The sequence below is a fragment of the Neoarthrinium moseri genome, assembly GCF_022829205.1.
Source record: "Neoarthrinium moseri strain CBS 164.80 chromosome Unknown scaffold15_Wmoseri_CBS_16480, whole genome shotgun sequence".
In the NCBI taxonomy this organism is placed as follows: Eukaryota; Fungi; Ascomycota; class Sordariomycetes; order Amphisphaeriales; family Apiosporaceae; genus Neoarthrinium; species Neoarthrinium moseri.
This window is the reverse complement of record NW_026055129.1, coordinates 537,254-562,815: the sequence shown is the minus strand read 5'-3', so window position 1 is coordinate 562,815 and position 25,562 is coordinate 537,254. Positions and strand designations below refer to the sequence as shown.

The window sequence follows — 25,562 nt, the reverse complement described above, 5'->3', positions numbered from 1 at the left end:
ACGGGCGCCTTTGTCTTTCTGTGTATGCCATTATCTCCTCGGGGCTTGCATTTCTGCGGTTTGCGAATTTCGGACTGTGCCTGTCATGGCTCCGCAGCCGGCAGCTCGGGTAGCTCTTGAGGCACAGCTGGCCGCATTGCTTGAGAACGGCATCGCTGCCGGCGTGCCTGGGTTTGCGGCAGCTATCACTTCTTCCAAAGACTTATTGTGGCAGTCCCACGCTGGTCTTTCAGACTTACTGGGTTCCAAGCCCATTGACAAAGATAGTTCCTTCGGCATTGGTAGCATCACCAAGACGTTTGTAGCTGTGGTCATCCTGCAGCTATTAGACGAGGGCCGGCTTGGCCTCAGGGATACCGTGGGCAGATTTCTACGGCCAGAGGTGTACCGTGGTATCGAAAACGCTGAAGGCGCCACCGTCTCGGATCTGCTTCGCCACCGGGCCGGTGTCGATAGCTGGGAGGACGACCCAGTGTGGATCAGAGACGGTAGGGGGGACAGGTTGAAGGTCGACCACATATGGAGCAAGACTGAGCCGCTGGGCTATATTCGTCGACCGCGCATAGAAGCTCCGGATCCTGGTCAATGGTATTATTCAAACACTAACTTCACCCTCCTCGGCTTAATAATCGAGGCTGTCACCAACAGCCCCGCAGAGGAGGAGATACGCCGGCGTATTCTTGAGCCGCTCGGTATGGAGCATACTTACATGGAAGGGTTTGAACCACCAAACTCGGCAACAGTCCCACGGCGTTATCATTCGGCCACAAGTCAGTTTCGCGACGCTGCAGGGATCAACGATGCATTTGAAGAAGTACGGGATAACATCATTGATACTACTGGCTCGAACCTATCTACGGAGTGGACCGCCGGAGGTCTAGTTTCATCCATACCAGATATGCTGAAGTTTTGTTTGGCGCTCCGGGACGGCAAACTGCTCAGTCCAACTTCATTGGGCCTAATGAAGGACTGGAAACCAACGACAGAATCACATGATTTCGGACGGGGCTTGTTCAGAGTAATGGCCCCAGATACAGGGACGAAGTGGATTGGTCATTTCGGCAGCGTGCTTGGGTTCACTGCAGGACTGGTTTGGCAAGAGGAAGGAGATTGCGCAGTTTGCGTGCTTGCGAACGTGGGAACTGTGCACTCTGAGAAAGTACCTTCTAGTGCTGCTGGCGTCGTGCTGAGAACTAATTTCTTGAATATTGCTTCGAGGCTTGCAGAGCATAACCCATAAATAGATAGGCTCGAGGTATCGCGCTTAGAATAATACTGTTTCTCAATATTAGCCGTACATTTGCCAGGGTTTACCGACCCTCCACGTATAATGACGGCGTTTGTATTCGCCATAGAGATAGTGTCGTTGGTGGGAAAACAGTAACGTATCTGAAATGTCACATAATAGTTTGGCCAAACTGCTGACTGAATTCATAAAGTTGCCTGCTACTTAGATAACTTGAAGCATTCGAGCAGAGGGATGCATAGCTCTACAATTAGTGCGCTAGTCCTACGCAACCTATACACAATCAACCTATGCCTATTCGGTGCCAAGATGTCCTTTTGCAGCATACGACGCGTTGATATTTGGCTCCGCATTAGGGTCAAAGTACGGTCGCTCAGCCTGGGGGGTGATTCGAAGCATATGGCGCTTCGTCTCGTGCTCTTTAACATTGAAATCTCGTAATGCAGAGCTTGTCTTGCATTAGTGTTTAGGGACATTGAAAGTAAGTAGAAGGTTTACTGACTGCTGGGTGTTTCGGTTGTCATAGACCACTACTGTACCTGGGGTCCAATGAATACGAATATGCCAGTCTTGGCCATGTTCAATATGGTTGTAAAGGAAGTTGAGAATATTAGCTAACAGCCATGTCAGTAACTTGCTTTGTGGGCTCCACTACAAATGTCGCATACCGCTCTCTTCTTCTTTGTAGCCCTGAATCCTGCGTGTATACAGCCTGTTTACGTAAAGGGAGTTTTCTTTCGTCACCTAACATCGTGTTGTAAGCAGTCAAGAACCAGCGCATTTTCAACCCGAGGAGACCTACAGGATGTGTTCGTACAATTGGGTGCACAGTTTCGATTGGCTCTCTGATGTATCTCTCTTTATGATCTGCGACTTGTGCTTGATCAAATCCTGAGTGTGTCGCGTACAGACCGTGTAAGCGCTGACGATAGCCATTGGACAGACTATTGTACGCCGCCGTGGTGGAGAGGTATAGAGTGTCGCCTCCCGACTTGGGGGTCTCGAAAGGAAAGAAAATGGTCGTGCCCATGCCGTTACTTTGCTTCGTTAGCATCATTCTCATCAGAACATTCCCAGCTAAGGCTGTGCGCTGGACTCACATTTCGTAACTCATGTCAGTATGCCATTTAATGCTGCTCACATTATTCTTGATTTCGTTATCAACAGCTCCACTCTTGAAGTCCCGGTAGACAGGCAAGAGTTCCGGATAGCCCTTGATCTGTCCCCCGTGCTGGTGTATATGCAGGGGCCCGAAGTGTGATCCAAACTCTCTCTGTCGCTCAGGTCCAATGTCTGGAAAGTCCTGGTCCTTGAAGACGAGGACTCCGCGTTCAGCGGCGAGCAAGGCCAACTCGTCTCGTTGCTGGCTATTCAGAGCACTCAGCTGCAGACCCCGCACTTCCGTGCCGATTGCTGGTGTAATCTCCTCAAAGATTGCTCCGGGAGATGTGAGCAGAGATCTCTTTTCCGGGTCTGCTCGCAGTCCTACATCTTGGTGCGCAAACTCCTCAAGAGGCGGTTGCTTCCCAGGAGTATAGTGGGGTAGATATGAAGCGTATTTATACTAAAGCAACCCGATCAGCAAAGCACAACGAAAATACCTCCAAAGAGATGGAAAATTTACTTCAGAACTCTCATAGTCTACCGAAGTTTCGAAACGGATTTCTTTTTCGGGCCCGAGCTCAGCGAATTTGTTCGGAGCCTCGAGACTAGTCATATTTGCGATTTGTATAGTTCAATAACTCCCCATCAACATAATACTGGTCTTTTCAACCATGTGTTTGAAAACTTATCATCGAAAACTGGCTTAGTATCAGATGTCTTATATAGAGTTTTGTTCTCCTTGCTAAGCCGTCCCATGGGCTAACGTGGGGTAGCCATGTCATTATCCAACCGATTACTCCCAAGCACTTAATGATGAATCACGCAATCCCGTGCTTGTCTCACACGATCGCTCGCCGTCGGATAACTTCCGATAATACCAGCATCCTATCGGCCAAGTTATTGACGCGCAGCCGACGAAATCAACCAATTCGCAGGGACTATCTTCCATCGCGCTTGTGCCGTTCAGTCGCCATAGCGGTACCCAAATTGCGTCATGACCAATGATCTACCTCAAGTGTTGCCAACAAAATGGAACCAGAATTGAGACAACCATTGAAAAGCATTATGGAATCCCGAAAAGATGTAAATTGAAACCTGAAAAACATTAAATTGCAGTGCTGCAACCTAGCGTCCCTTCGCAATTTTCTGCCATGGCTAGCAACAAAGATAGTGGCGGAGTTGTCTCCCTGACCACACAGTCCTTAAACTGTGGGGAAAACGATGGACTTGATGTATCGAGGCTACAGAGTGGAGGCAGTCAGTCCAGGTGGAGGCGCTGGGCAGGCTTTTTCTGGGATACGCTTGATGGTGACGCCCGAGAACGTAGATATATGCAGAAGTTGGATACATACTTATTGTGAGCAGTCTGACCTTTTCAAGTGTGGATCATATTTCTGACACTATTGACAGCTCTTACATCTGCCTAGGTTATTTCATTAAATTTCTAGATCAGACAAATTATAGTAAGTTCGAAAAATGCACATTCCGTCAAGATCACTGACTTATTCACAATAGGCAACGCATTTGTGAGCGGGATGCAGAAAGATGTAAGTCGCCCGATAAATTAGCATCCCTATGATATCAACTATAATGAGGTAATTCAACTTCTATGTTGATTTGAAAAACAATTACTGGGTTGACAAGAAAATTAGCTCGCGCTGTACGGCAATGAACGCAATCTACTGAATACCTATTTCAATATCGGTATCATCATTGGAACTATACCTTCGCAGATGATTCAACTTCGGTTTGTGCGCCCATCGATATGGATCCCAACCTGCGAGATCTTATGGTCCTCCTTAGTCATGGCTATGGCGGCGACGAAAAGAATAGAGACAATGTACGTCCTCAGGTTTCTGGTGGGACTGCTCGAAGCCTGTGCGTTCCCAGGCTATGCGGCGCTGTTGGGAGGATGGTATGGGCCAAAGCAATTGTCCAAGCGCATGGCTATCTTTGAGCAGACAAGTGCCATCGCGAGCATGTTCAGCGGCTATCTCCAGGCGGCTCTGTACACTGGCATGAATGGGAAACTGGGCCTTGCGGGATGGAGATGTAAGCCCCAGCTGTTGAACCGTGACAAGTGCAGAGAACCAGGTACTGAATGTTGCAGGGCTGTTCATATTTGACGGTGTAATCTCATTACCCATCGCTGCTTGGGGTCTGTGGGCTATTCCCGACCTGCCACACACTACCAGAGCTTTCTATTGGAAAAGCGGAGTGAGAATATTCATAGAAACTTGATGAATTCGAAACTAATCACCATATAAAGGACAAGGAGTACGGTATCAAGAGGATCGAAGCGCTTGGTCAACGACCACCCCAAAGACTGACCTTGAAAGCTATAAAAAAGGTGTACACAAATTGGCGTCTCTGGGCATTTATCCTTCCCTATACGTAAGACACACATACCCCGTACATGGTCTCAAAGGTTCTGACTGAGCGTATAGGATGGTTGCCCAAGCTGGGAGTGGCACAAACTATTTCAACCTTTGGTTGGCTGCCGTTGATTACAGTGTCGTCAACACAAACATCTTGCCTACTGCCGGCAGTGCACTAAGCATTGTATCAGCGCTCACCTTTGGCATCATTGCGGACGCGACGGGCCAGCGGCTTCCTGCAATCATTACCGTGGAGCTCCTGGTGATGATGGGTAATATCCTACTATCTGTTTGGTACCTGCCAAAGGGAGCTATCCTGTTCGCCAACTACATAGCTTATATTGGGGCTGCAGCTCAGCCTATAGTCATTGTAAGTATCACACTTAGGAAATCATGCTGGCGCTAACCCTTTTACACAGGCATGGGGCAACGAGCTCAATAGGGCAGACCCGAATCTTAAGCAACTACTGGTGGCAACTGGCAATATCTTTACATATTGTTTTTCATCTTGGCTTCCTCGTATGTATTAAGAAAGGCAAAAGAGTTCGATGGAGTTTGCTGACCATACCAGTTGCTTTATTTCCCACCAACGAGGCACCGAAATACGCGTATGGATATCAAGTGTTGATACTTTTTGGAGGATTAGCCATCATAGGGTGCGCTCTGCTCCAAATATTGCACCGAAAATACGATAGCCATGACAAACTCACACCTCAGGGTTGCGATGGGTCTACCCAGGATGGCGAGTAAACTATTATCGTATAGGAAAAAGTTCATGGAAATTGCTTGCTCGTCACGCATTGAGATGATACCTGGCGTATAACCAGGTTTCTAATGTCTCAGAGCCCTAATCCAATCAAGACCTGCCATCAAACGAACTTTGAGTTTTGGGACTAGATAACTTGAGCAGCTGCAAATCGCTCATTAGTATCAGCACAGGAAGTCGTCCATCACGAACAATATATGCTGTATAACCCTATGGATTACATTCGTAACTAAACATTAGTGTTCGCCTAATGCTTATATCTGAGCCCACAGGTTCGCTCAACCATTTGCTTCCAACCAGCAGGCTTCTCTGCCAATATACGCCAAACACGTCTATGGCGACCTTTACCAGTGCTCCCGCTGCCGCATCAGGTCAAAGATAGTAAGCGGGAGGTCCGCATAGACCCAGACGAAACACAAACCCCACATCTTCAACACGGCCGCCGTTGAGTAAATCCCGCTGGCACGCAGCATCAGCCAGGCCACGCCGGCGAGGAACAGCCTCGTCAGATAGCCTGCATGCAGTGTATAGCCCCATGTGTCGTGGATCCACAGCAGTGACCGCAGATGGAATTCGAGATGTACTTCGTCGGCAACGCCGAAGAAGGCGTAGACAGAGATGCCAAGACCCAGAGATGCGACAAACAGGCGTCGAGCGAGTGCCGTCTTGGAGCCTAGGGCCCAGCGTGAAGGGCGCCGGGCCAAGACGACCCCGGTCGTGGCTGCCATGAGTAACAGACGCAATACGTGGGAAACATGCTGTCTAGGTACTGGGCACGTTGCTAAGAAAGTCCCGAACGTGAGGAGAGCCAACATGCGCCATATAAACCATCTCCTTTTCATCCAAGCGATGGCGCCAGTCTGCTGTTGGGCTGGGTTGGGAGAACTTTCCGTATGGCGGGGGAGCAGACCATCTTGATCGCCATCGTCGTTTCTCAGGAGATCCGTATCCTCCCTGTCCTCGAATGCGTCATCGAAAGTCTGATAACTTGAGTTTTGCCCATGGGGGGAGCCCATGGTCGTCTGCGCACTTAGGTTGGCAAGTCCCTGATGATGCGGCAGTCCAACAGCGATCTAGATTGAACTTGCGGCATCGAGCGCCATGGACGCAGCCCCAGGATCAGATGGGTAGTTTAATTAAAATTTAAGAGAAAGGGACTGAAACGATGATTCCCGCAAAAAGCGAGCATAGACGAAGAGTACATAGGCAGGTCAATTGAATGATACTGGATTGCAATTCTTGCGCCGTGCGTCGTAAGCGTCACGTGACTTCTCACTTTGCTGGCTATTAGCACAACCTATGCACGCCATTTGGCAGTTGTATTCGATCTCGGCTTTGCTTCCGAATATTACCATTGTAGACGCTGTACAACTTAATACATGTACTCTATGGAACACTGTTACGACCATCTTCTCCTAAATCCAAGAGTCTTGCATGGGTATAATTGAAAGCCTCCAAACGCGGGGCGACCGTGGATGGACAAGAGGTGATCATCCCTTCTCAGTATTAAAGTTCGAGTGTATGTTTCTCAAAGAATGATTCAAATCTGGGTTGAATCTGCGAGCATCCAAGATGGAACTAACCACCTAGCTAACACATCTCATAGGTCCCCAATGCATGGATTGACCACACCCCAAAAGGCCGGAAAAGCATCACAAAAGATGTCCGAACCAAAGTATCTTCGACACCGCATCGGATAACATCGCCAAATTCTTCGATTCGGTCTCACTGAGTTCAGCCTGACGATTTTCCCCGCTCTTGATGGCCAGGAGGAGCATAAGGCGCAGGGTATAGAGGGCGGCATTCCCAGCGTTGTGGAACTCGGACCTGTCCTGAAGACGATCGAGCTGTGCCAAAACACCAGAGAGCTTGAAACTCTGTCGTGAATCGGGCGGAAGATTTGGATGGAATGGTGGGAGAACGAATCTCGACGCCACATGTGTATCCACCGTTGTCAGGACTGGGGCAATGCTGGCGATATCTAACCCATGAGCTCCCAGCACATCGAGGTCACTCTTGAAGGAATGGCCCACCAAAACTATGTTTCGCAGAGCGTTGGTCCCAGTGCTTGAGTTTCGATGATGCGTAAGCTTTTGATGATGGTGTCAACCATCCTGTACTGGGTTATGGCAGTGGTCTGGGCGAAAACGCACTCCCGTGCTCCCTTCATAAATTCCTTGCTCTGAAACATACGGACTGTGATCAAGCTCACTAGACCAGAACATTTAGAAAGAGAACGGACGTCTCTAGTGTCGAGTATCGCAATACCAAATTGACTGATAATAGGCTTTTGGGTAGATAGACTCGGTCGGTGTCGGTCCGTATCACATTCGAGGTCGAAGGACACGAAGACTGCATCTGTCGACAGAGCACCGTCTTCTCGCAACCCTAGCAATCTCTCCAGGTGCTTCGACCCGCCAATCTTAGGCTCCTTCGTTTTAGGCTCCATACCCAAATTCAGATTTCAGATGAGTTCGTCTGAGGTGGTTCTGACTCTGAGGATGGGGTATTTGCCCGTAGGTACAGCATGTAATCTGCAAGTCAAACATGAGTGAAATGATAGACTGCTCAAATCTCCAGTAAGCTTGGAACGATGCGATAGATGAGGAGGCTACCATCGCTTCAGAACGGAACAGAGACATTCGGTCACCATCTCTGAAGAGACTTGCTCGAGTTACTTGATAAAGTTTAGCCAGATGCAGACCACGCGAGGGTCATTGAAAGCTGAACCTGGTTTCGTAGGGAAACTAGCGGACCGGACTACAAACCCACAAAAAGCGACATATGCACCTGTGTCGACCTAAAAAGTGACAACGAATATGATCACATTTTATATGCGACAGCTAGTACGGTTCATTTTGTCCATTAACTAAGCGCTGAAAGGTGGCGCGTAATACACTACTTAAACAAGGAGAAAGCTTCCGCGAACCAGAATAGATGTACATCGCCAACTGCCAATGATATCTCTTGCCGCCTCTCGATCTCCTATCGAACAGATGAGTTCGTCATCAGCACATACTGCCGTCCTCTCCTGTTCCTTTTCTTAACTCCCAAACGCCTGTAAAGCCTTCTGCAGGAAATGACCACCCCTTTGCTGGAGAAACGCCCCAAACCGGCCATGCAAGTATATGCATATATTAAGAACAACGAGAAGTAAGAAGAAATGCATTATAGGTATGGCATCCAGAGAGCGTCACACTGTGCCAAGTTCATCGGGTTGACCGCCTTAGAGATGAGGTCAATAACCGTCTGATTGGCAGGCAGATTGCCGACAGGGCTGGCCGCAAGGCTAACAGCGCGCTTGACAATCATGTCGCAGTTGGTCTGGACAGTCTCGCGGAGCTGGTTCTCGTTGAGGTGCATGGCCCTGTGGCTGCTGGTAAACCAAAAGATCATCTCGTCCCGGACGAAAAGCGTGAGCGCATGCTCGAGCTGGAACTCAGGTTCGGTGAGGCATCGTGCGATCGCCATGATTGCGCAGCTGAAGATGCCCTCGGTGGCGAGAGGACCCATGAGAGTCTGGAGGTTGGGGGTAAGGCGGAAGGGCACGGGTTCCGGATTGTGGAAGAAGGGCTTCGCGGGCGCCATGAAGCTCATAAGCTCAGAACCCCAGATCTTGCCTGAGCTGCGTGCAATGTTGAACTTGTGCGGGTATCGTCCAGTCATGTACAGGATGTATGTCATGAAAGTGAGAGCTGACAACTGGTACGAGAAGCGACGGCGGAAAAGCCAGAATTCAGAGAACTCAGGGAAAGTTGATTGGAAATACTCCAAGGCGACAGTGTGAGGCACCCACTTCTCCTGGATAGCGGTGAAGACCTCGAGACGGGCTGTCGTGGTATCGGCCTGTTTTTGCTGAGAGGAGTTAGTTTCAAATGGAACTCCGACATCGCGTATCTGATAACTCACAGCTCCCTTTGGTTCAATAAGTCCCCGCAGTTTGTCCATGGTAAACAAGACAGGCTCATCCTTCTGCATGCCATTTCGTCGACAGTGGTCTTCGTAGATACCCTGAAGTGTCATGTAAGAGGTATCTTCTTGCACTATTCTTATGTGTGGCGCAAGAGGCACCATCAGAGGCAAGGTGAACTGCAAGTCGCGGCGGCGAGACTCTTTTCGCTTCGCCAAAGTCTGGTTGAGATGTCGGAATAGTTGCAGAATCCTCTCCTCTCTGCGGCAGTGTCGAGCGGCAGGATGCTGAATGGCGAAGGCGTGGATGCTGCCATCGTGGCCACGGATCTTGATTCGCCGGTGAGAAACGCCAATGGTTCGGACGAGATCAACGTCGGGCAGGAAACGCTCAATACGAATGAAATCCTGGTTCTTGTCCTTGTGCTGAAGATACTGTCCGGGTACCTCGACATCGTCGAATTTCTGGTATCGGAATTCGCTTAGGTCACGCGAATACCTCTCCAAAGTATCCTTAGGATTTCTGCGATCCAACTTCTCCTCAAACTTGTCACGCCATTTGCGAAGCTTGTGGATGTATTCATACATTGTCGGCTTCACCTGGACAAAGTCGGCTTCAAATGACTTTTTGATGTGGTTGGGCAGAATTGTCTCGGCGAAACGAGTGATGTTGGTTTCAGTACCCGATGGCAGCTTGACGTCCCTGGCGTAAGAGGCCGGCATTCTGGATACATAGGCTAAGCCATCGTTGAGCAAAGCAACGATGAGACGGTATGCATCTTCATCCGGAGGGCACTTGAAGTACTTCTGGATTTGATCGACCATCTTCTCCATTGATAAAGCCAGTAGTGGAAATGCAGTCTTGAGGGTCGACATGATCTCTTCGGTGAGCTCCCACGGAGGCTTTTTCTGTCCAGCATTGGTGGCAGCATTCTGATCTGTCTTCTGCTCCCCGTTGGCGGTAGGTGCAGCGTTGGGGGCAGCTGGCGTAGCACTAGGTGTGGGTTTGTCATCAGTGCTCTCTGTCTTGGTCTGCGCATTGCCCTCGCCGTTCGCTGTCTGAGGTCGAGAAGTTGATTCAGTCTTGGGCTGTTGGTTCTCTTGCTTTGCCTGGGCGGGTGATCCAGAAGGTTTCCCGTTCGATGCCGAAGATTGAGCGCGTTGATGCTGCTGGCGTTGCTTCTCCTTTGCCTCCTGATTCTTCTTGATTGCAAGCATGTCCTCCCTGTTAGTTCGCAGCTGGAAGAAGAGAGATTGCGGGTACGACTTGGCAATCTTGAGCAATATGGCGTGGACCTTTGGCGCTTCCTTGTGGCCAAGGCCGGTAAGAAGCTGTGGGATGAATGTAATCCAGAACCAGACCGGGGTCTCGCCCTTATAGTCCTCGAAGCCGGACGCGATCGTACCATTGGCATCGTCGAGACTAAGGAGCCAGAGAATGCGCGCAATGAGCTTGCGGGCCTTTCCATCTTTGTAGCTGCCGATTGCCTGGAGATAGGATGTCAAGGCCTGTTTGGCTGAGTTCAGATCTGTCGCGTCATCCTTGAACTTGCGATCGTTGAAATAGCCCCATTCAGCCCAAGCCTTCGCTTTACTGATGTCGTAGTAGAGTGCAGTACCATAGGCACCGTCGGCCTCATCCTTTTGCTTGAGCTTCTCTAAAAACATGCCCTTCAGGGTATAGAACTCTGCTTTCTGCTGGGCGTTGAAGTAGTTCAAGTTTGTGTTGTTAATCACATCCAAGCCACTGGACAATTCTTCTGGATTCTCGTAGTGGCACTTGGCTTGCTCCCGCAACTTCAAGAACGCCTCCTGGATTTCGATGTTGGGAAGAGTGTAGATGCGGCTGAGCTGTGCTATGCAGACCTCCGGCAAGTTGTGCTTGCGAGCAACGTGGGCGAATCTGTTGATGATCCACGCAGTCTCGTGGTAACCGCGATACGCAAAAGAAGCACCGTTGGCATTCTGGCCTCCTTGCTGAGGCAGTAGCTGCAGGTATGTGCTGTTGATCAAGCCGAAGATGTGCTGACGCCAGGTGACCAGGTCTTGCCAATCAATGATGTCGTCCCAAACATTTGGAAGTCGGTCCCGCCATGAGCCCAATAGCAACTTGAGTTCATTCGACTTGACATCCAAGTTTTGCTGCGTGGTCCCTGCCAGGCTTTGGCAGATGATGCTTGCGTCGTGAAGTTCGACGAGTTGCTGGAAGTTGTGAAGCATGGGGATATGGGCAGCAGTCAAGCGTCCGGGCAATTGGTGCCATTTGCGGATTGACAGTTGAACAGCTTCATCACAGACGCGACTGAACTCAGCTTGCGACTCGACATTCTTATTGTTGTGCAACTTGAGGAGCGACATGAAACCTTGGAAGAAGGCACGTCGAGCAGTGGGCGCATCCATAACACCTTTGATGAGGTGATCCAAGCTTTCGCGATGCTCTTGATTTTGCCACATCTCGATGTTGCGCCAAGCGCATTCCAGGAGTAGATCCTGCAGATTCTCATGCTTAGAGAAGTCCTGCAGGATATCCCACTGCTGCAGTTTTTCGGCACAGAGAACCCAGTGGTCTTCCCAGAGCATGTATTCACCCTGGGAGAAGGGAAGGGCACCAGTACGAGCTTTGATCTGTGCAGCCTCGTACATCTTTTGGGCTTTATCCCACATGCCGTTCTGTTCGTAGGAAAGGGCGGCATTGGTTTCGACAAACTGGCATCGTCGCCTCCATGTGCCATAGAACATGTCGTCTTCTTTCAAGCTCGAGTACAGCTCAACAAGAGCATCGAGGTTACTTTCACGAACAGTAGAAGACTCAATATCTGTCTTGACTGCAGCGTTCTCAAGTTGAACAAGTGCCGTGTACCAGGCGTCGTACGTCTTGGCCTGGAACTTCAGGACATGAGGCGGTATCTTGCACTCAGGCCACGATTTTGCGGCGCCAGCGAGGAGTGACTGGACAACGTTTGGTCGCTTGTCCATTTGACGAGAATGGTAGTCCTTTGTCAGCAGGTTGACCAGCCCCTTCTCAAGGTCTGTCTTCTCTTCCCTCATCGTAGCGGACCAGAACATTGGGAACAAAGTAACCCAGAGTTCGTGTGCCAAGGTGGATTCGATGTGTTGGAGTTGTATGACGGGCTCCAAGATGTCACGAATCTTAACATCACTGAGTTCTGCAACAAAGCGGCGGTGACTGGCCATGAAGTTATCATACTTGTCGTCAGCCATGATCGTGGGCTCACGGCTGTCATTGGAGTATGTTCCAAACACCATAGAAGCCGGCAGAGTTCGGAAATCGTCTTGGTGAAGCTGCGTGTTTGCATTGACTTCTACAGCCCCCAGGAGCAGCTGAGATGCTTGAGCCAACCAGAAGGAGTCCGCAAGTGTGTCCCAATTCTGCGACGTAATGACATAGGCAAGTCTGGCAGTGGCTGTCTTGCTTAGGCTTCGGTCGAATATTGTCATGAAACGATTGCGCATGTCGACATCTTGCGCACGAGTGCCAATCAAGAAAGCATGCTCCATTCGGACGGTGAGCTCGGTACGCGTGATCTTTGGGTCTTCATAGATGCGAATAACAAGCTCAAGGAACTTGGTCAACATCGTGGTGTCGCTACGGTGCTCAAACGAGAGCATTTTGTGTAGCACTGCAGTCTTCTCTTTGAGGGTAGGCCAGGTCCCTTCAGATCGGAAGACCCAGTCTTCTACCATCTCCAGTATCTTGGTACAGAGTTGTATGTGCAGTGATTTCTCCACCAGGGTGGCTAAGACAGATAGGAATGGTCGACGGTTATCACCAAGGATCTCCATCCTCATAGCCGTTACTTCAATGGCCTTGATCATCAAAGAGGTCTGAATCTCGAGATCATAATCAGCCATCAGACCCTCACGGGGCTGTTCCTGAGGTCGCACATGCGCATTCAGCTGCTGAGCTTGAACGGCACTGTAGTGTTGGACATGCTCACGAGCCAGCTTTTGCTGTAGTGCTTTCATCAGTGCAGGTATGTGAGAGTCAATCACTGATGGCTTGCGCTGGCCCAACGACCACAGAATGTTTACGCCCGACACGTAATTCGATGCATTGAGCGTCTCTGTGGCAATTGCCGACATGAAAGTAACGATCTCTGACGTGGGAGCTTCGGACTCTCCTTCAGCATCGGCATCCTCCATTGGCACATCTTCGGGTACGGCATCAAGGACTCGTTGAAAAGTCGACTTGAGGATTCGTCCATCGTCATATTCCTTGTCTGCAAAATGTAGGCAATCTTGCAGTTCCGGATTCTCAGACTTCAAGCACTTTTCGAGCACCTTCTGGATTGAAGGCATGTTCTTCACGATCCACTCATCTTTCTTGGCGTTCAGGATGATCCGGACAACTTGCAGTGTGTTGACGATATTTGTGATGAACTTTTCATCATAATTGTCCTTGTCACTCGGGTCTGCATTGAGAATCTTGGAAGTCTTCTCGCTGGCCAGCACTACCTCGGTGACATTAGGGAACAAGTCAAGATCAAGGTCTCCCCAGTATGATGTCTGAAGGAGGTTATAAAGGAGAGCCATTGCTTTCTGACATAACTCGGTAGAGATAGGTGGTTGGGCAGGCCCAGCGTTGGAAGCTGCATCTCTGGGTTTGGCCGATGGAAGCTTGTACCGCTCATTGAGCTGCGCAATGAATTCCACGAGATACTTGAGCATCTTAATTCGGTATGCGTCGGGGATCTGGAAGTCTCGAGCGGGAGCTGTCTGCCTTGCCGCAGGGGGGGATGAGGTTGGCTCACTATCCAGCTTGCGCTTCCTCGAGTTGGGAGACTCAGACAAAGACCTCGCAGGGCTAGCATATTTGCCTTCGACTCTCCGCTGTTCCCACTGCCAAATGAGCCACATCATGTTCAATGCGAGTTTCTTGCTCTCATTAGAGGAAGATTGAGGGGCTGAGATCTTGCGAAGCGAAGTGATGATCAGGAGAGCAAACTTGTCGCGTGACTCGTAGAACAGATCTGGGTGCCGGACGAGGAAGTGAAAGATGCTCGTCATTTGCTGAACGTTTTGGCCTTCTTCCGCAAGGATGCGGCGGGGTGCAATAGCCCAGACGGCATTTCGTTCGCTAGGGGTCGAGTTGCAACGCTTGGGGAGTACTGGTGCCATGAGCTCCAATGCCTGAGTGACCAGAGCGCGACCCTCGTTCTGGTTCGTCCTCAACAGCGAATAGTACACCTGAGTTACGATCTTGGCAGGAGTATCATAGTGAGCAATGAAGTACCCGATGACCACGTAGGCTGCATGCTTGTTGATCACGTCATCCAGTCGGATGTAAGTCCAGCCAAACTTGATGATGTCCTTCCGCGCATCCTGAAGGATAGCATGGTGATATTTCACAAGCATTGCGGAAAGCTGAAGTACCTCCATGCGAGTGTGATCGATTCCAGGATGCGCGAGATCTTCTTGCGGATCACCAAGGTTGATCTTCCAGATTTTGGCGTTGATCGAATCAATGATCTGTTTGTCCATGAGCCTTCGAGTTGTTTGCTGGTCTGCCTGATACCCAGTTCTCATAACGTCCATGGCGACAATTGGGTTCACGATGTTGCGAAGAAGAAAGCACTTCGTCTTTTGGCTCGCCTGCTTGCTCGCGTAAACATCGAGACAGCGCAAGATGACAGACTTCCAATAGTCGACAGAATCATTACGGATAACGTGCTCGTAGATGTAGGAGTACAGCGACGGGGTAGCACGGAGCTCCTCTGATGTGACTGAATCCACTAAGCTGAAGAGCGAGTCCAGATCCGATGGGGTCAATGAGAGAGATTTCGTGAGCATTCCCATCAGTTGATCAGCAGCCTGTTCAGCAGGCAATCGCAGGCTCGGCGGCAACTGGTTGTTGCGCAGCTGCTGTTCTAGCTCTTTCCCAGATTTCGTGAGCCAGCTCATCGTCTCTTTTCGCTCCATCCAACTGGACTTGCCAGCAGACTGGCTTAGCGAGTCGAGGATGTTGACAGTGTTGACCACGGTCACAAATCTTGTGTCCTTGTTCGCATCAACAATCGCCGTGCAGGCGTTGATCAAGGCTTCAACATTTGCAGCAGCATGGTCTCTGAGCGGACGGCTATCCGGGTGCGTCAAAACCTGGGCCAAGAAACGACCGTACTTGATATCCTCAAGCCTCCCCAGGAGAAAGTTCCACACATCTTGAGGATACCGGTTCAGATACTTGTACAGTGGCGGCCGGAATGGACTGTACTGTGTTCGTCGGAGCTTCTCTTCGAGGTCAAGGACGGTATCAATGAGGCGCTCTTTGAACTGTTCAGCTGCCGGTGGCAGGAGGTGGAAGATGTTGAAGACCGCCGCAATGACCTTCATCTGAGGATTCTGCTCAAAGAAGGTGAAAGAAATCTGCTGGACAAGGTTTGCGTCGGCAAGCACCTTGATGTGGTCCAAAAGTCGGGCACCGATCTCGACCTTGAAGTACGTAGTAAGCAGTCTCAAAAGCCGTGCGAGGTTCTCCAGCCCATGCGTCGTCAAGCGCTTGGGATCTTGTAGGTTGGCTAGAACCGGTCGAAGTCCTTGCTGCAGCAAGTCTTTGGGAAGCTTGTTTGTATGCGACAAGACGGCTTTCAGAGACTCATTCGCTGCCTCGATGGTTGGCTTTGACTCCGAATACAGGCACTTGAAGAAAACGGACACAATCTTGGTTCTTGTCGGGTTGTTCTGGCCTTTGGCGAAATCATCGAATCCCATAGCCTTGCTTAATATTTTGATGCAAGCGACCCGTAGATTGACAATGGACTCGTGCGTTCGAAACTCGGCGGGCTTACCGGCGAGGGATTCGTCTGTAGCATCTGCTAGAGCTAGTGATTCCATAAGCAGTCGATTGAGCTGGTCGTCGAATGGCACGAAGTCATTCTTGAGACCCATGTAGTATGCAACGGCATCAATGTAGCCGATCTGTGTCGAGAATGGCAGTGCACGCAGCGGTTTGGGGTATATTGAGTGTAGAAGCCTTTCCTTGAAAGGTTCCAATATCTCCCAGATCTCAGAGCTCGTCGCCTTGGCGACGATTTCCAAGGCTTGTCTCGCAGTCTCACGGACATGTCGATTCATGTGAGCTAACTCGTCATTGAGGAAGGCGCATATCTGCGCCATTCGATGAGGCTTCTGTGGTGGCTGCCCCTGCTGCTGTGTCGTAGGCATGCAGTCTTCCTTCTTGATATTCTTTGTGATGCGTCTTAGAAGGAGTTCAAGGGTTCCCTGGGCTGAGCTCCTAGTGTTCTCTGGAAGGTCCTGGGGCATATCTTTGATGACATACATCAGGGCGCGAATGAAATCCATCTGCTTCGCAAGCACCCACGCATCGCCGAGGTCTATTTCTGTGAGCAGGTACTTGATGCCCAGGCTTCCACCAGTCTTGGTAAACCACTCTTCCTCATAGCACCCGTGACAGAACGCTGCGCAGAGATGGTTGAAGAGAGGTAGTCGTCCAACCTGGGTACCAGAACCGAAGATGGTGACAGTCGAGTCGTAAATGGCATGGATGGCGCGGAAAGCAGCATCTCGTACTTCTGGCACTTCAGATGCGAGGGATTCGAGAATAGCATCACACAAGATACGAGTCTCAATGAAGAGTGGGCCTTCGCCGTTCTTCACGTCAAATGGACTGTTGGCGCGTTTAAGCTCAACAAGGCCGCGGCCAACCTCAATAATGGTAAAGTGTCGACACAGGTTCACCAAGAAAACGTCCGCCTCGTCGTGGAACTCCGGTAATGACTCGGCGAACATGACTGCTTTGATGAGACGCTTCATGACTTTGTCCTCTTCGTCTTTCTTGATAACAGACCTCTCACGCTCCGACGTGTTAAAAACCGAAAGGTCATGCTCACACTTCCGCGCCAGGAAGTCTTGCGCCTGAAGGCGGACAAGCTTTGGCAGGTCATCAGGAAGATTATCCATGCCTATGCGCAACTTAAGCTGAGCCTTGACTAGGTTGAGGGCCTGTCTCTTGTAGAAACCGTCGTGCTGCTTGATGGCGGTTGCCTTGGTCGGTTTTGGTACCTCCATAAGTTTGCGAATGGCGCAATCAATGCCTAGCTCAGCACGGAATGCTCTGTCCCTCTTGGATCCGATCAAGCGTACATCAAAACTTGCTGGGTCATCGGCGTAACGTTGATAGGTGACGGGAAGCGCATCTGTCATGAATTTGCGGTTCCTCCCACCAAGCTTTCCCAGTATACGCATCGTCGTGTGTGCATGGAAGTGGCTGTATGGATGCGGTTTGAGGTGTTCGAAGAGAGCATTCATAAGCTCTTCGATCACAGGCGCCATGATAGGGTCAAGGTAGTCTGCGGTCAGATTGTCCACACAAAGCTCCAATGTGCGCAAGCCTTGTCCTACCAGATCGGTGCCAGCTCGCAGCGCAACCACCAGTGGTCGCATTAGGAAGCTCAGATGTGGAAGCAGGTTGCTAAGCCGTGCTGGGACCGTCAGGCACAATTCAACATAGAGATCGCGTTCTGTTGGCTTGCGAGCAGCCATCAGCAGGGTATTCAGCACATCCAGCAGCATCTCCAGCAAGGGCAGAATCTGCTTGTAAAGGTGCTCGAACTTTCCTCCGCCGATGCTTCGAAACAACGACCGTAGCAAGAGGAAATAATTCAACGGCTCTTCCGCCTTGGTTGACAGCTCGATAGACTTCGTCACAATATCGACGACGTGTGGGAGGAGGACTCGTTCATTCTGGTCGGCGAATAGCGTAACGGCCATAAAGGCAAGCTTGAATAAACGGAGAAGAATAGAAGACTTCTTCACGTCTGCAGATCCGACATCATCTATCCGCTCCATGAGGAACTTCAGGAGCATGCCGCAGAAGCTCGGTGACGTAGCCTCGCTTGCAAGGAAGAACTGTGGAATGTGCAATAGCGCTGTGTGCTCAAAGATCATCTCGTAAAGTCGGGGGATCTCTTGCTGGAAAACCTCATGGAAGGTTGCGGGATCGATACAGTGAAAGACAGTAGCAAAGGTTTCCAGAAGGTCCTTTTCCTCCTTGCTGCTCGATACCATGTAGAAGTTGGCCATGTACTCGACCGGGGAGGCGTAAGCCGACTCTGAGGCAGGCTTCTCAATCTCATAGTATCGAAACACGTAGGCGCCTTCGCGGAACAGCTTGACGATTACTTTGACCTCCTCAGCAGAGAAACCGTATGACACCTCCTGCCAGTGTTGCGGTGCGTTCTGGGGGTCAATCGCAATGGCTGCGTTGCATGCCTTCAGTTGATAGAATGTGTTCTTCAAGCCGTTCATGAGGTTCTTGAACAGGAACTTGTTGTCGACCACAGGGTCAGCGCCCCTGTCTCGTGGGTTCGAGGTCTTGATGGGCATCGCAGTGAATATGTCCGTCTCATCCCACTCAGGCGGTTGTGAGGAATCAGCGAGGTAGTTCTCCGGAACTTGGTCAGCGGCTTGCTGAGCATAGAGTTTGGACAGCTTGACAGCATTCGGGTACTGTCTGTTCATAGCCGCAAACTTGTCTCCAATGGCGTTGAGTATCGTGAGCAGATAGTGTCGGGCATCAACTTTGTTCGGCATTTTCGCGATGCATTCGGCCATATTGAGGAGAAGCTTAGCGCTCATCGTCTGGAAGCTGGTGCCGGGGAAATTGTCTTGCAGATTCCTGGTGTACACCTCGACGGTTTTTCGAATCTGCTCGGGAGACAAAGCGTCTCGCACATGGTGGATGAGGTCGGCCAGCATGCTGTACGCCAGTGGTCTCATGGTATCGTAGACGGTTAACCCATCACCTATCAACGTCTTCTCCTCCAAGAGCTCGTCGATCTTGGACAGGAAGATTTTCCTGAAATTGAAGTTGATGATGTGACGTATGGCCACAAGAAGCTCCTTACGCGCTGCAGACTTTTCCCTTGGACAATCCTGCAACAGGCGTACCACGATTTCCGGCAGTGTCGGCAAGAAGTCGGTCAGTTGACTCGAGTATTGTCGCAGAAGATAGGCAAGAAAACTCATCGTCTTGACTTGCGCCGTGATAAACTCGCCGAACGCGGCACGGTTCCTGATGTTCGGGCTCACCCCAGCAAACGTCTGCCCCTTCTCCTTGGCCTCGCGGTGGGCCTGCTCCTGGGCCTTGGCCTGGAGCAGTAGCACGGATTTGATCAGCGGCACAAACAGCTTCACATTATGGGGAATGATTGTGCGGTACGTTTGGAAGACGGACACGACAATGATTGGGCATTCCGACAGGACCTTGAACGACTGCATGCCCTTCAGCAGCGGTCGAGTCTGTTGCTGCAGATCCTGGCCCAGGTCGGTGACAGAAGCAACTGGCGAGCCGGGTCTCGGTGACTGAAAGTTTGTCTGCGTGCTGCCGGGGGTAGATGGCGCGCCGGGGGCGTTGGACGGAACAGCACTGCTGTCCAGCTGTTCTCTTACAACCCGCTCCATCTGCTCGAACAGCTCCTGTATCAGCGTCAAGAACGGCTGAACTTTTCCCTGCAGAACCTTGGGCTGGTGGCGCATAATGTCTGATATTATCTTGACGCATAGTGTCGCATTGTCCTCGTTGTCGTTCTTGACCAAGCCCATAAGGATATCGACGACCTCCTCGGCGTATGGCTCAAAGGGTTCGGGGGAGGTCTGATGTGTCGGCAGCCGGTGGAGGATCTCGAGAACGCAGTTCCGGAGTCTCTGTAGAAATCTAGCATCAGTTTCCTGCCCGCCGTCTTGGTGCACGCGGGGACTATGGCTGCCAAAAAAGAACGTACCTGGTCCGGGGATGTGCTCTGGAAAACGCATGGTCCTCTCAAAAGAATGATGATGGGCGGCATCGCCTTCTTGAGGAAGATGGGATATGCCGCGCCATTGGTGTAGTGATCGAGCGAGTCGCGTAATTGGGTAGCGGCCTCGAGCTTGCTCTTCGCTTCTGTTGCAATCGACAGTGGTTAGCTACGAAGACCGGAGGTGGCTGGCTACAGGCACAGCAGAGTGGCAGCTGCTTCGATGATGGCGGACTCGTAGAGAAGAGGGATTAACCCGCGGTGCTTACCAGTGTCTGAGAGGCTCAGTCGCCTGACAATATCGTCAAATACGGCCGCCGACATGGTCGCGGCTACTGCGAACACGCAGTGACTCCCGCCCTGTTTCGCATGCGCCGGTCAAGATATGGTCGGCAGACGAAGGGCTATCGCAGGATCTGGGGTGACAATTGTTGCACTCCGAGGCTCCGGTGCACCCGCGGTGGTGCTTGGTGGTGTGTCGCGTGGTCGACTCGGTCGATGGATGCTTCAAGACGGCTCGGGTGCAGATCCAGTCGACAAGGGAACTCAGAGTTGCTGCAACAGCGGGCAGCAGAAGGAAATGGCACACGGAGATTGATTAGTAGCTCCTCCTGCACAAGCGTCCACGCCTTTTTTAACAGACGAAAGAATGGGGTATCATCAACACATTAAACGGGTAGGAAAGTGGTGGTGAAGGTGAGGTCGGAGGACGTGGAGGTGGCCGTCGTCGTGGTGAGGTGAACGGCAAGGCTACCAAAAATCGCAGAGTCGCATCTGAGCACGTAAAATCGCCCGTCGCATTTGGATTGCAGAGCTTCAGCGAAAAGGGCAGCGCGGGGGGTTCGACGCGACAAATCACTTTGGAGCTAGGCCCGCCGCGGCTTAGGCTGCAGTCTCGGACTTAACTTTTTCCCTGGAGCTCTCCGTCCAGGTCGGGGGTGAGGCCCGGTCCACTGGGGCGGCCACAGACATGCCCAGCACGTACCTATTGGCTCATGGTAGGTATCTAGGTACCGTCTGCCCAGGCACCTAGGTACTTGCGTCAGTCAAGGCAGCGCGTCTGTCAATCGGCAGGGTACGCCCGCCCCTATAACGACACCCGCTCGTGAGTTTTACCCTGCTCTCGGCGTCACAAGTGAACAGGTGAACATCAGTCGATAATCTGCAAACACCACGCCGGCCTGGAGAATCCACGAGACAACCAGGGCACCTCCCACTGTAACTACTATATACCATAGTACCAAGCTTTACCCCAGACTAAATGTGCTCCACTCTTGCAGGTTAGTGAAGTCGCTTAGATATCAGTAGTGGGGATCTTATCAGATCAGGCCAACCTCTGAGTCTGCGTGCCCTGCCAACTGCCATTCTACTGCACTCTGTACTGGGTACTCAATCCTCGCCTTAGAACTCACTTCAGATCAGCGGCTTGTTTGAATGCTCATATTCATATCTACATGTGTCGCATGGGCGATTTCCTCCAGCCTCACCGGCCCTCTGTCGCATAAGATGAACCCTCAAGACACCACCTGTGCAGATTGGTGAGGTGAACAGCCAACGTTGTCCAGCTGCCGGCCGGCTGCGGCCTGGCCAATCTAAGTTGGCATGAAGGCAGCGTGGAATGTAGAGTCATGCACCAGCCCTTGTCTCCAAGCAAAGCAGTAGTGGTTGTCAAGTTTTCTTTCAAAATACGAAACTTCTATAAATCAGCTTCTTTCTTCCCATTTTGGCCTTGTAGGTACGTGGGCAACCCGTCGCGTCGCGTACAGGATCAGTTTTGAATAAATCACTTTTTGGCCTCCCTCGGACCCTTATCTAGAAAACTGCCGCCCGACTCACTCACTATACATCCACGTTCGCCATAGTTCACCATGGGCTCCAAGTCGGAGTTCGACACTTCTGATGGCACGCACACGGCCTTCTTCTACGGTAACGTTCCCGGGCATTAAACTGGCATCTTCAAGCACATACTGACGTCATCGCAGGTACCTTGGTATGTCACAACTTTCTGTCTCTTCGTCCCAAGATAAGGGGCAGCGCCGGATACGGGGGACACAATCCACTAATTCTCTGACGCAACAGATGGCTGCTGAGGTGTTCTTCACCGTCTGCTACCGCAACTCAACCACGGACACCAAGCTCCTGAAGTCGTTGCACAACTTCCACCCGGCGCTGCTGCACGGCTACTGCCGCCGGCGAGTCAAGGCGGCCGACTACCCGGGCATAACACCCGACGCCGCTCATGAGGTGCGCGGCATGCTTGTCACGGGGCTCACGGATGCCAACATGTGGCACCTCGACGTCTTCGAGGGCGACGAGTACACGCGCGAGAAGGTCAAGGTGCGCCTCCTGTCCAAGGTGGGTGACGACCAGGGTGCCGGCAACATCGAGGGCCAGGAGGTGGAGACCGAGGTCTACGTCTTCAAGTATCCGGCCCACCTGGAGGATCGCGAGTGGGACTTCCACGAGTTCCGGACGCAGAAGATGAAGAACTGGACTAGGGAAGATTACGGATTCGAGGATGCGGATCACTTTGCTCCAACAGAGGTGGACGACGAGGACAAAGGTGCTGCCGTTTGAGCGTCGTTCATACACGTAGTGGCCGGCAGATATACCTTGTTCCTGTACCACGGATGTAGTGTCCCACAGTTTCTCACTGGGGGAGTTTGGGGTGATAGACGAAGCATCAGTGGATCATGGAATACCGTAAGCGTGGACGATATCTCGTGGAGAAGAGAGAAATATGACGAAAATAACTAGCTCAGATGACACACATCATAATCCATCCAACAATGCGATGATCAGCCTACTGCGCAAATGCATATAAAACCATAATATTTACTATTGAAATGTATGTACATCGACTAACATTATACAGTGAAGGAGAGAAGCAATAACTCAACAATCTACCAGGATCAGCACCAACAGCTATCCGAACCACAAAATTTCCTACAGGTTGTTTTGAATGCAAGGACATTGTGGTAAGCAGTGTCCGATGCCGTGAACGAAGAGAAGAAATTCAATAAAGAAGAAATGTCAGAGTTCGAAGAAATTAACCCAGTGCTTCGCGCAAGGGACAGTTGCATACCGTTGGTCATGTGCTGACCGAGGTCAGGCACAGCATGAGCCGTCATCTCAAGACCTTAGATGCCGGTATCATCCTGGACCTTCTCCACCTCAGTCGCCCAGTCAACCCAGGAAGAGCAGGCGCCATTGAGTTCGTCGGCATCGACCGTGGCGGCGATCTCTGAAGTACGCTCTACTAGCTGCAGCGCAAGGCCTTCAACCGTGTGCCATCCGATCTGCGGCCTCGGTCGTTAGCATGTATGATCGAGGGCAAGCAAAGTTAAGATGATTGAGAGACTCACGTGGCAGTGAAGCAGCCAGACGCCGGGGTTGTCGGTGGGAAATCCCATCACAAGATAGCCAGACGCCGGAAGCATGGCTACGTCTCTCCGCGGGGGGTTCGAGAAGTTGAGCTGGTCGGTGCCTGTGTAGGTGGCTGCTGCCTCCTGGCCCAGGACGTAGAAGTCGTGGCCGTGGAGATGGATGGGGTGGGTGATACCAAGCTGAGACTCTATGATGAAGTAAACCCATTCGTTAGTCTCGTTAAAGATATTGACGTGCTGCTCAGCGGCCCAGCTGCCGTTGTTGTCGATGACTTGCTTCAAGGCTATTCATGGTTAGCTCGTCATATTTGCAAAGCTATACACTTTTGAGACTTACTAGGATACTCCCAGTGAGTGTAGAACTGCTGGTCGTTGATTGTCCATCTGAAGACCCCGTTGACGACCAAGCCGACTTCGAAGTCAGCCTCCTTGCCCCCCTGGCCTGCGTCGAGGGCGACAAATGGCTTGAGCTTGTCCATACTCTCGTCGTCACAGCTGTCTGTGAACGGCCACATAGTACTTGCCGGCTCAGCAACGTCGACACCATCATAGTTGAAGATGCCCGTGATGTTTAGGAGGTTCTCGTTGGTGCTCGAGCAAGAGGTCTGAGGAATTGCGCGCAGCCAGTAATTTCCAGGATCCTGGTTGGCTTCCACAATAACATCGTATCGCTGCCCAATGCCAATGCTAATATCCGTAGCATTGTAAGGGTTGATAGGAACCAGATCCGCCGCAATCACGGTCATGGTGTGGTTGTCAATGCTGAATCTGAAATGAGTATCCAGAGCAGTGTTCACAAGACGGAGACGAGTACGGGCACCGGCGGTTACAGTTGTCTGGAATTTAGTGCCGCTACCATCGGCTCCAGTATTGGTGCCGTTCAGTAGGCCATTCTGAGCTGGTGGTGGTCCAGAGGTCTGGGCTTGTTGATACAGAGCATCGGTCGTCTGATGATACCAGTCAGAGAGCAGCAAGGTTCCAGTGTCAGCATCGTACGGAGCTGAAGCGGGTCCATTAATGACAATTCCTCCGAAAACTCCATTCCTGTTCTTCAGTCAGCTTCGCGATGGCTTGCTGGGAGAGTGGATGGTCGTAATACTTACCATGCCTGTAGACTGAAGTGAGAGTGGTACCAGGTAGTACCGTACTATAAGGCTGTGAGTATACAAAGTCACGATTTCTGACTAGTCAGCTTACCTGAGTTGCCTTCCAGGTGTAAGTCTGTGTGTCATTGGGAGCACTAGGGCACTGGGTGATACCAGAAACACCATCGTAAAGAACGGATCCCCTATTCAACCACATTGTCAGCAGTGGAGAGGGCTAGGGTCGGGGCACAAGAACCAACATTTGACGGATACCATGCCAGTGTATACTTGATCCATTGTTCGCCACAGAGTTCGTGACGTGTACAACTGTTACAAAGCTTAGTACAACGCTTCAACTTTTGAACTCTCTTTCGTCAACCTACCGATTGTGTCACCCCAGTCTGCAGTGATCTGGGGTCCAGGGATGGTTCCATTGATAGCCATCACAGTACGTGGGAAGCCATCTGGAGAGAGAGTCGTCTCGCTGATTTCCCACCAGAACTCTCTGATAACCCCAGTATCAGGGCCCTCTTCGTACCAGTTGGTAGACAAAGAATAGTCTCCCCAACATTCATTGGCTGTTGCCGAGTCAAACTCGCAAGTCTGGCGAGGCGACAACTCCGCCGAAGGGGCTGAGTGAGCGACAGAAGAGAATAGAGCTAAAAAGCTCGAAAGAGTGGCTGTCCTGTGCATCTTGCACTTGAAGGACTCAAAGGTTGACAAAAGAGTGAAGGGTAAAGGAACGTAGCAGCGGATGCTGAGTGATGAGTGTTGTGTGGTCCAAATTGTACCTTCATAAGAATAGGAATCGAGGCTCATTTTATAGACAGCTCGTCAACTCTCCTTATCAAAAATCCTTGCCGCTGGAGCCATCAACTTTCATCCGTTTACATCCTGAAATGCACTTCACCACCTC

General features: G+C 51.1%; 7 protein-coding genes across 7 annotated transcripts; 3 read left to right on the top strand and 4 right to left on the bottom strand.

Annotated features, from left to right (window-relative positions):
- Window positions 1-85: 85 nt before the first annotated feature.
- JN550_005196 (uncharacterized protein) lies at window positions 86-1,240 on the top strand (the record flags this gene model as incomplete). Its single annotated transcript, XM_049316797.1, has 1 exon — window positions 86-1,240. The coding sequence occupies one exon, from the start codon at window positions 86-88 to the stop codon at window positions 1,238-1,240; it is 1,155 nt and encodes a 384-aa protein (XP_049172997.1).
- Window positions 1,241-1,540: 300 nt separating this feature from the next.
- On the bottom strand, window positions 1,541-2,963 carry JN550_005195 (uncharacterized protein; the record flags this gene model as incomplete). The annotated part of the gene is made up of 6 exons (XM_049316796.1): window positions 1,541-1,694; window positions 1,749-1,860; window positions 1,915-1,990; window positions 2,049-2,283; window positions 2,347-2,810; window positions 2,871-2,963. The coding sequence occupies 6 exons, from the start codon at window positions 2,961-2,963 to the stop codon at window positions 1,541-1,543; spliced, it is 1,134 nt and encodes a 377-aa protein (XP_049172996.1).
- Window positions 2,964-3,501: 538 nt separating this feature from the next.
- On the top strand, window positions 3,502-5,478 carry JN550_005194 (uncharacterized protein; the record flags this gene model as incomplete). The annotated part of the gene is made up of 9 exons (XM_049316795.1): window positions 3,502-3,707; window positions 3,761-3,813; window positions 3,866-3,897; window positions 4,003-4,402; window positions 4,461-4,567; window positions 4,620-4,744; window positions 4,798-5,098; window positions 5,148-5,247; window positions 5,300-5,478. 9 exons carry the CDS (start codon window positions 3,502-3,504, stop codon window positions 5,476-5,478), a joined length of 1,503 nt encoding a protein of 500 aa, XP_049172995.1.
- A 360-nt stretch (window positions 5,479-5,838) lies between these two features.
- JN550_005193 (uncharacterized protein) lies at window positions 5,839-6,510 on the bottom strand (the record flags this gene model as incomplete). The annotated part of the gene is made up of 1 exon (XM_049316793.1): window positions 5,839-6,510. The coding sequence occupies one exon, from the start codon at window positions 6,508-6,510 to the stop codon at window positions 5,839-5,841; it is 672 nt and encodes a 223-aa protein (XP_049172994.1).
- A 2,152-nt stretch (window positions 6,511-8,662) lies between these two features.
- On the bottom strand, window positions 8,663-20,499 carry JN550_005192 (uncharacterized protein; the record flags this gene model as incomplete). The annotated part of the gene is made up of 4 exons (XM_049316792.1): window positions 8,663-9,340; window positions 9,404-20,086; window positions 20,164-20,321; window positions 20,445-20,499. 4 exons carry the CDS (start codon window positions 20,497-20,499, stop codon window positions 8,663-8,665), a joined length of 11,574 nt encoding a protein of 3,857 aa, XP_049172993.1.
- Window positions 20,500-22,043: 1,544 nt separating this feature from the next.
- JN550_005191 (uncharacterized protein) lies at window positions 22,044-22,752 on the top strand (the record flags this gene model as incomplete). The annotated part of the gene is made up of 3 exons (XM_049316791.1): window positions 22,044-22,101; window positions 22,158-22,165; window positions 22,255-22,752. The coding sequence occupies 3 exons, from the start codon at window positions 22,044-22,046 to the stop codon at window positions 22,750-22,752; spliced, it is 564 nt and encodes a 187-aa protein (XP_049172992.1).
- A 563-nt stretch (window positions 22,753-23,315) lies between these two features.
- On the bottom strand, window positions 23,316-25,339 carry JN550_005190 (uncharacterized protein; the record flags this gene model as incomplete). The annotated part of the gene is made up of 7 exons (XM_049316790.1): window positions 23,316-23,474; window positions 23,541-23,845; window positions 23,899-24,605; window positions 24,665-24,708; window positions 24,759-24,849; window positions 24,907-24,973; window positions 25,030-25,339. The coding sequence occupies 7 exons, from the start codon at window positions 25,337-25,339 to the stop codon at window positions 23,316-23,318; spliced, it is 1,683 nt and encodes a 560-aa protein (XP_049172991.1).
- Window positions 25,340-25,562: the final 223 nt, after the last annotated feature.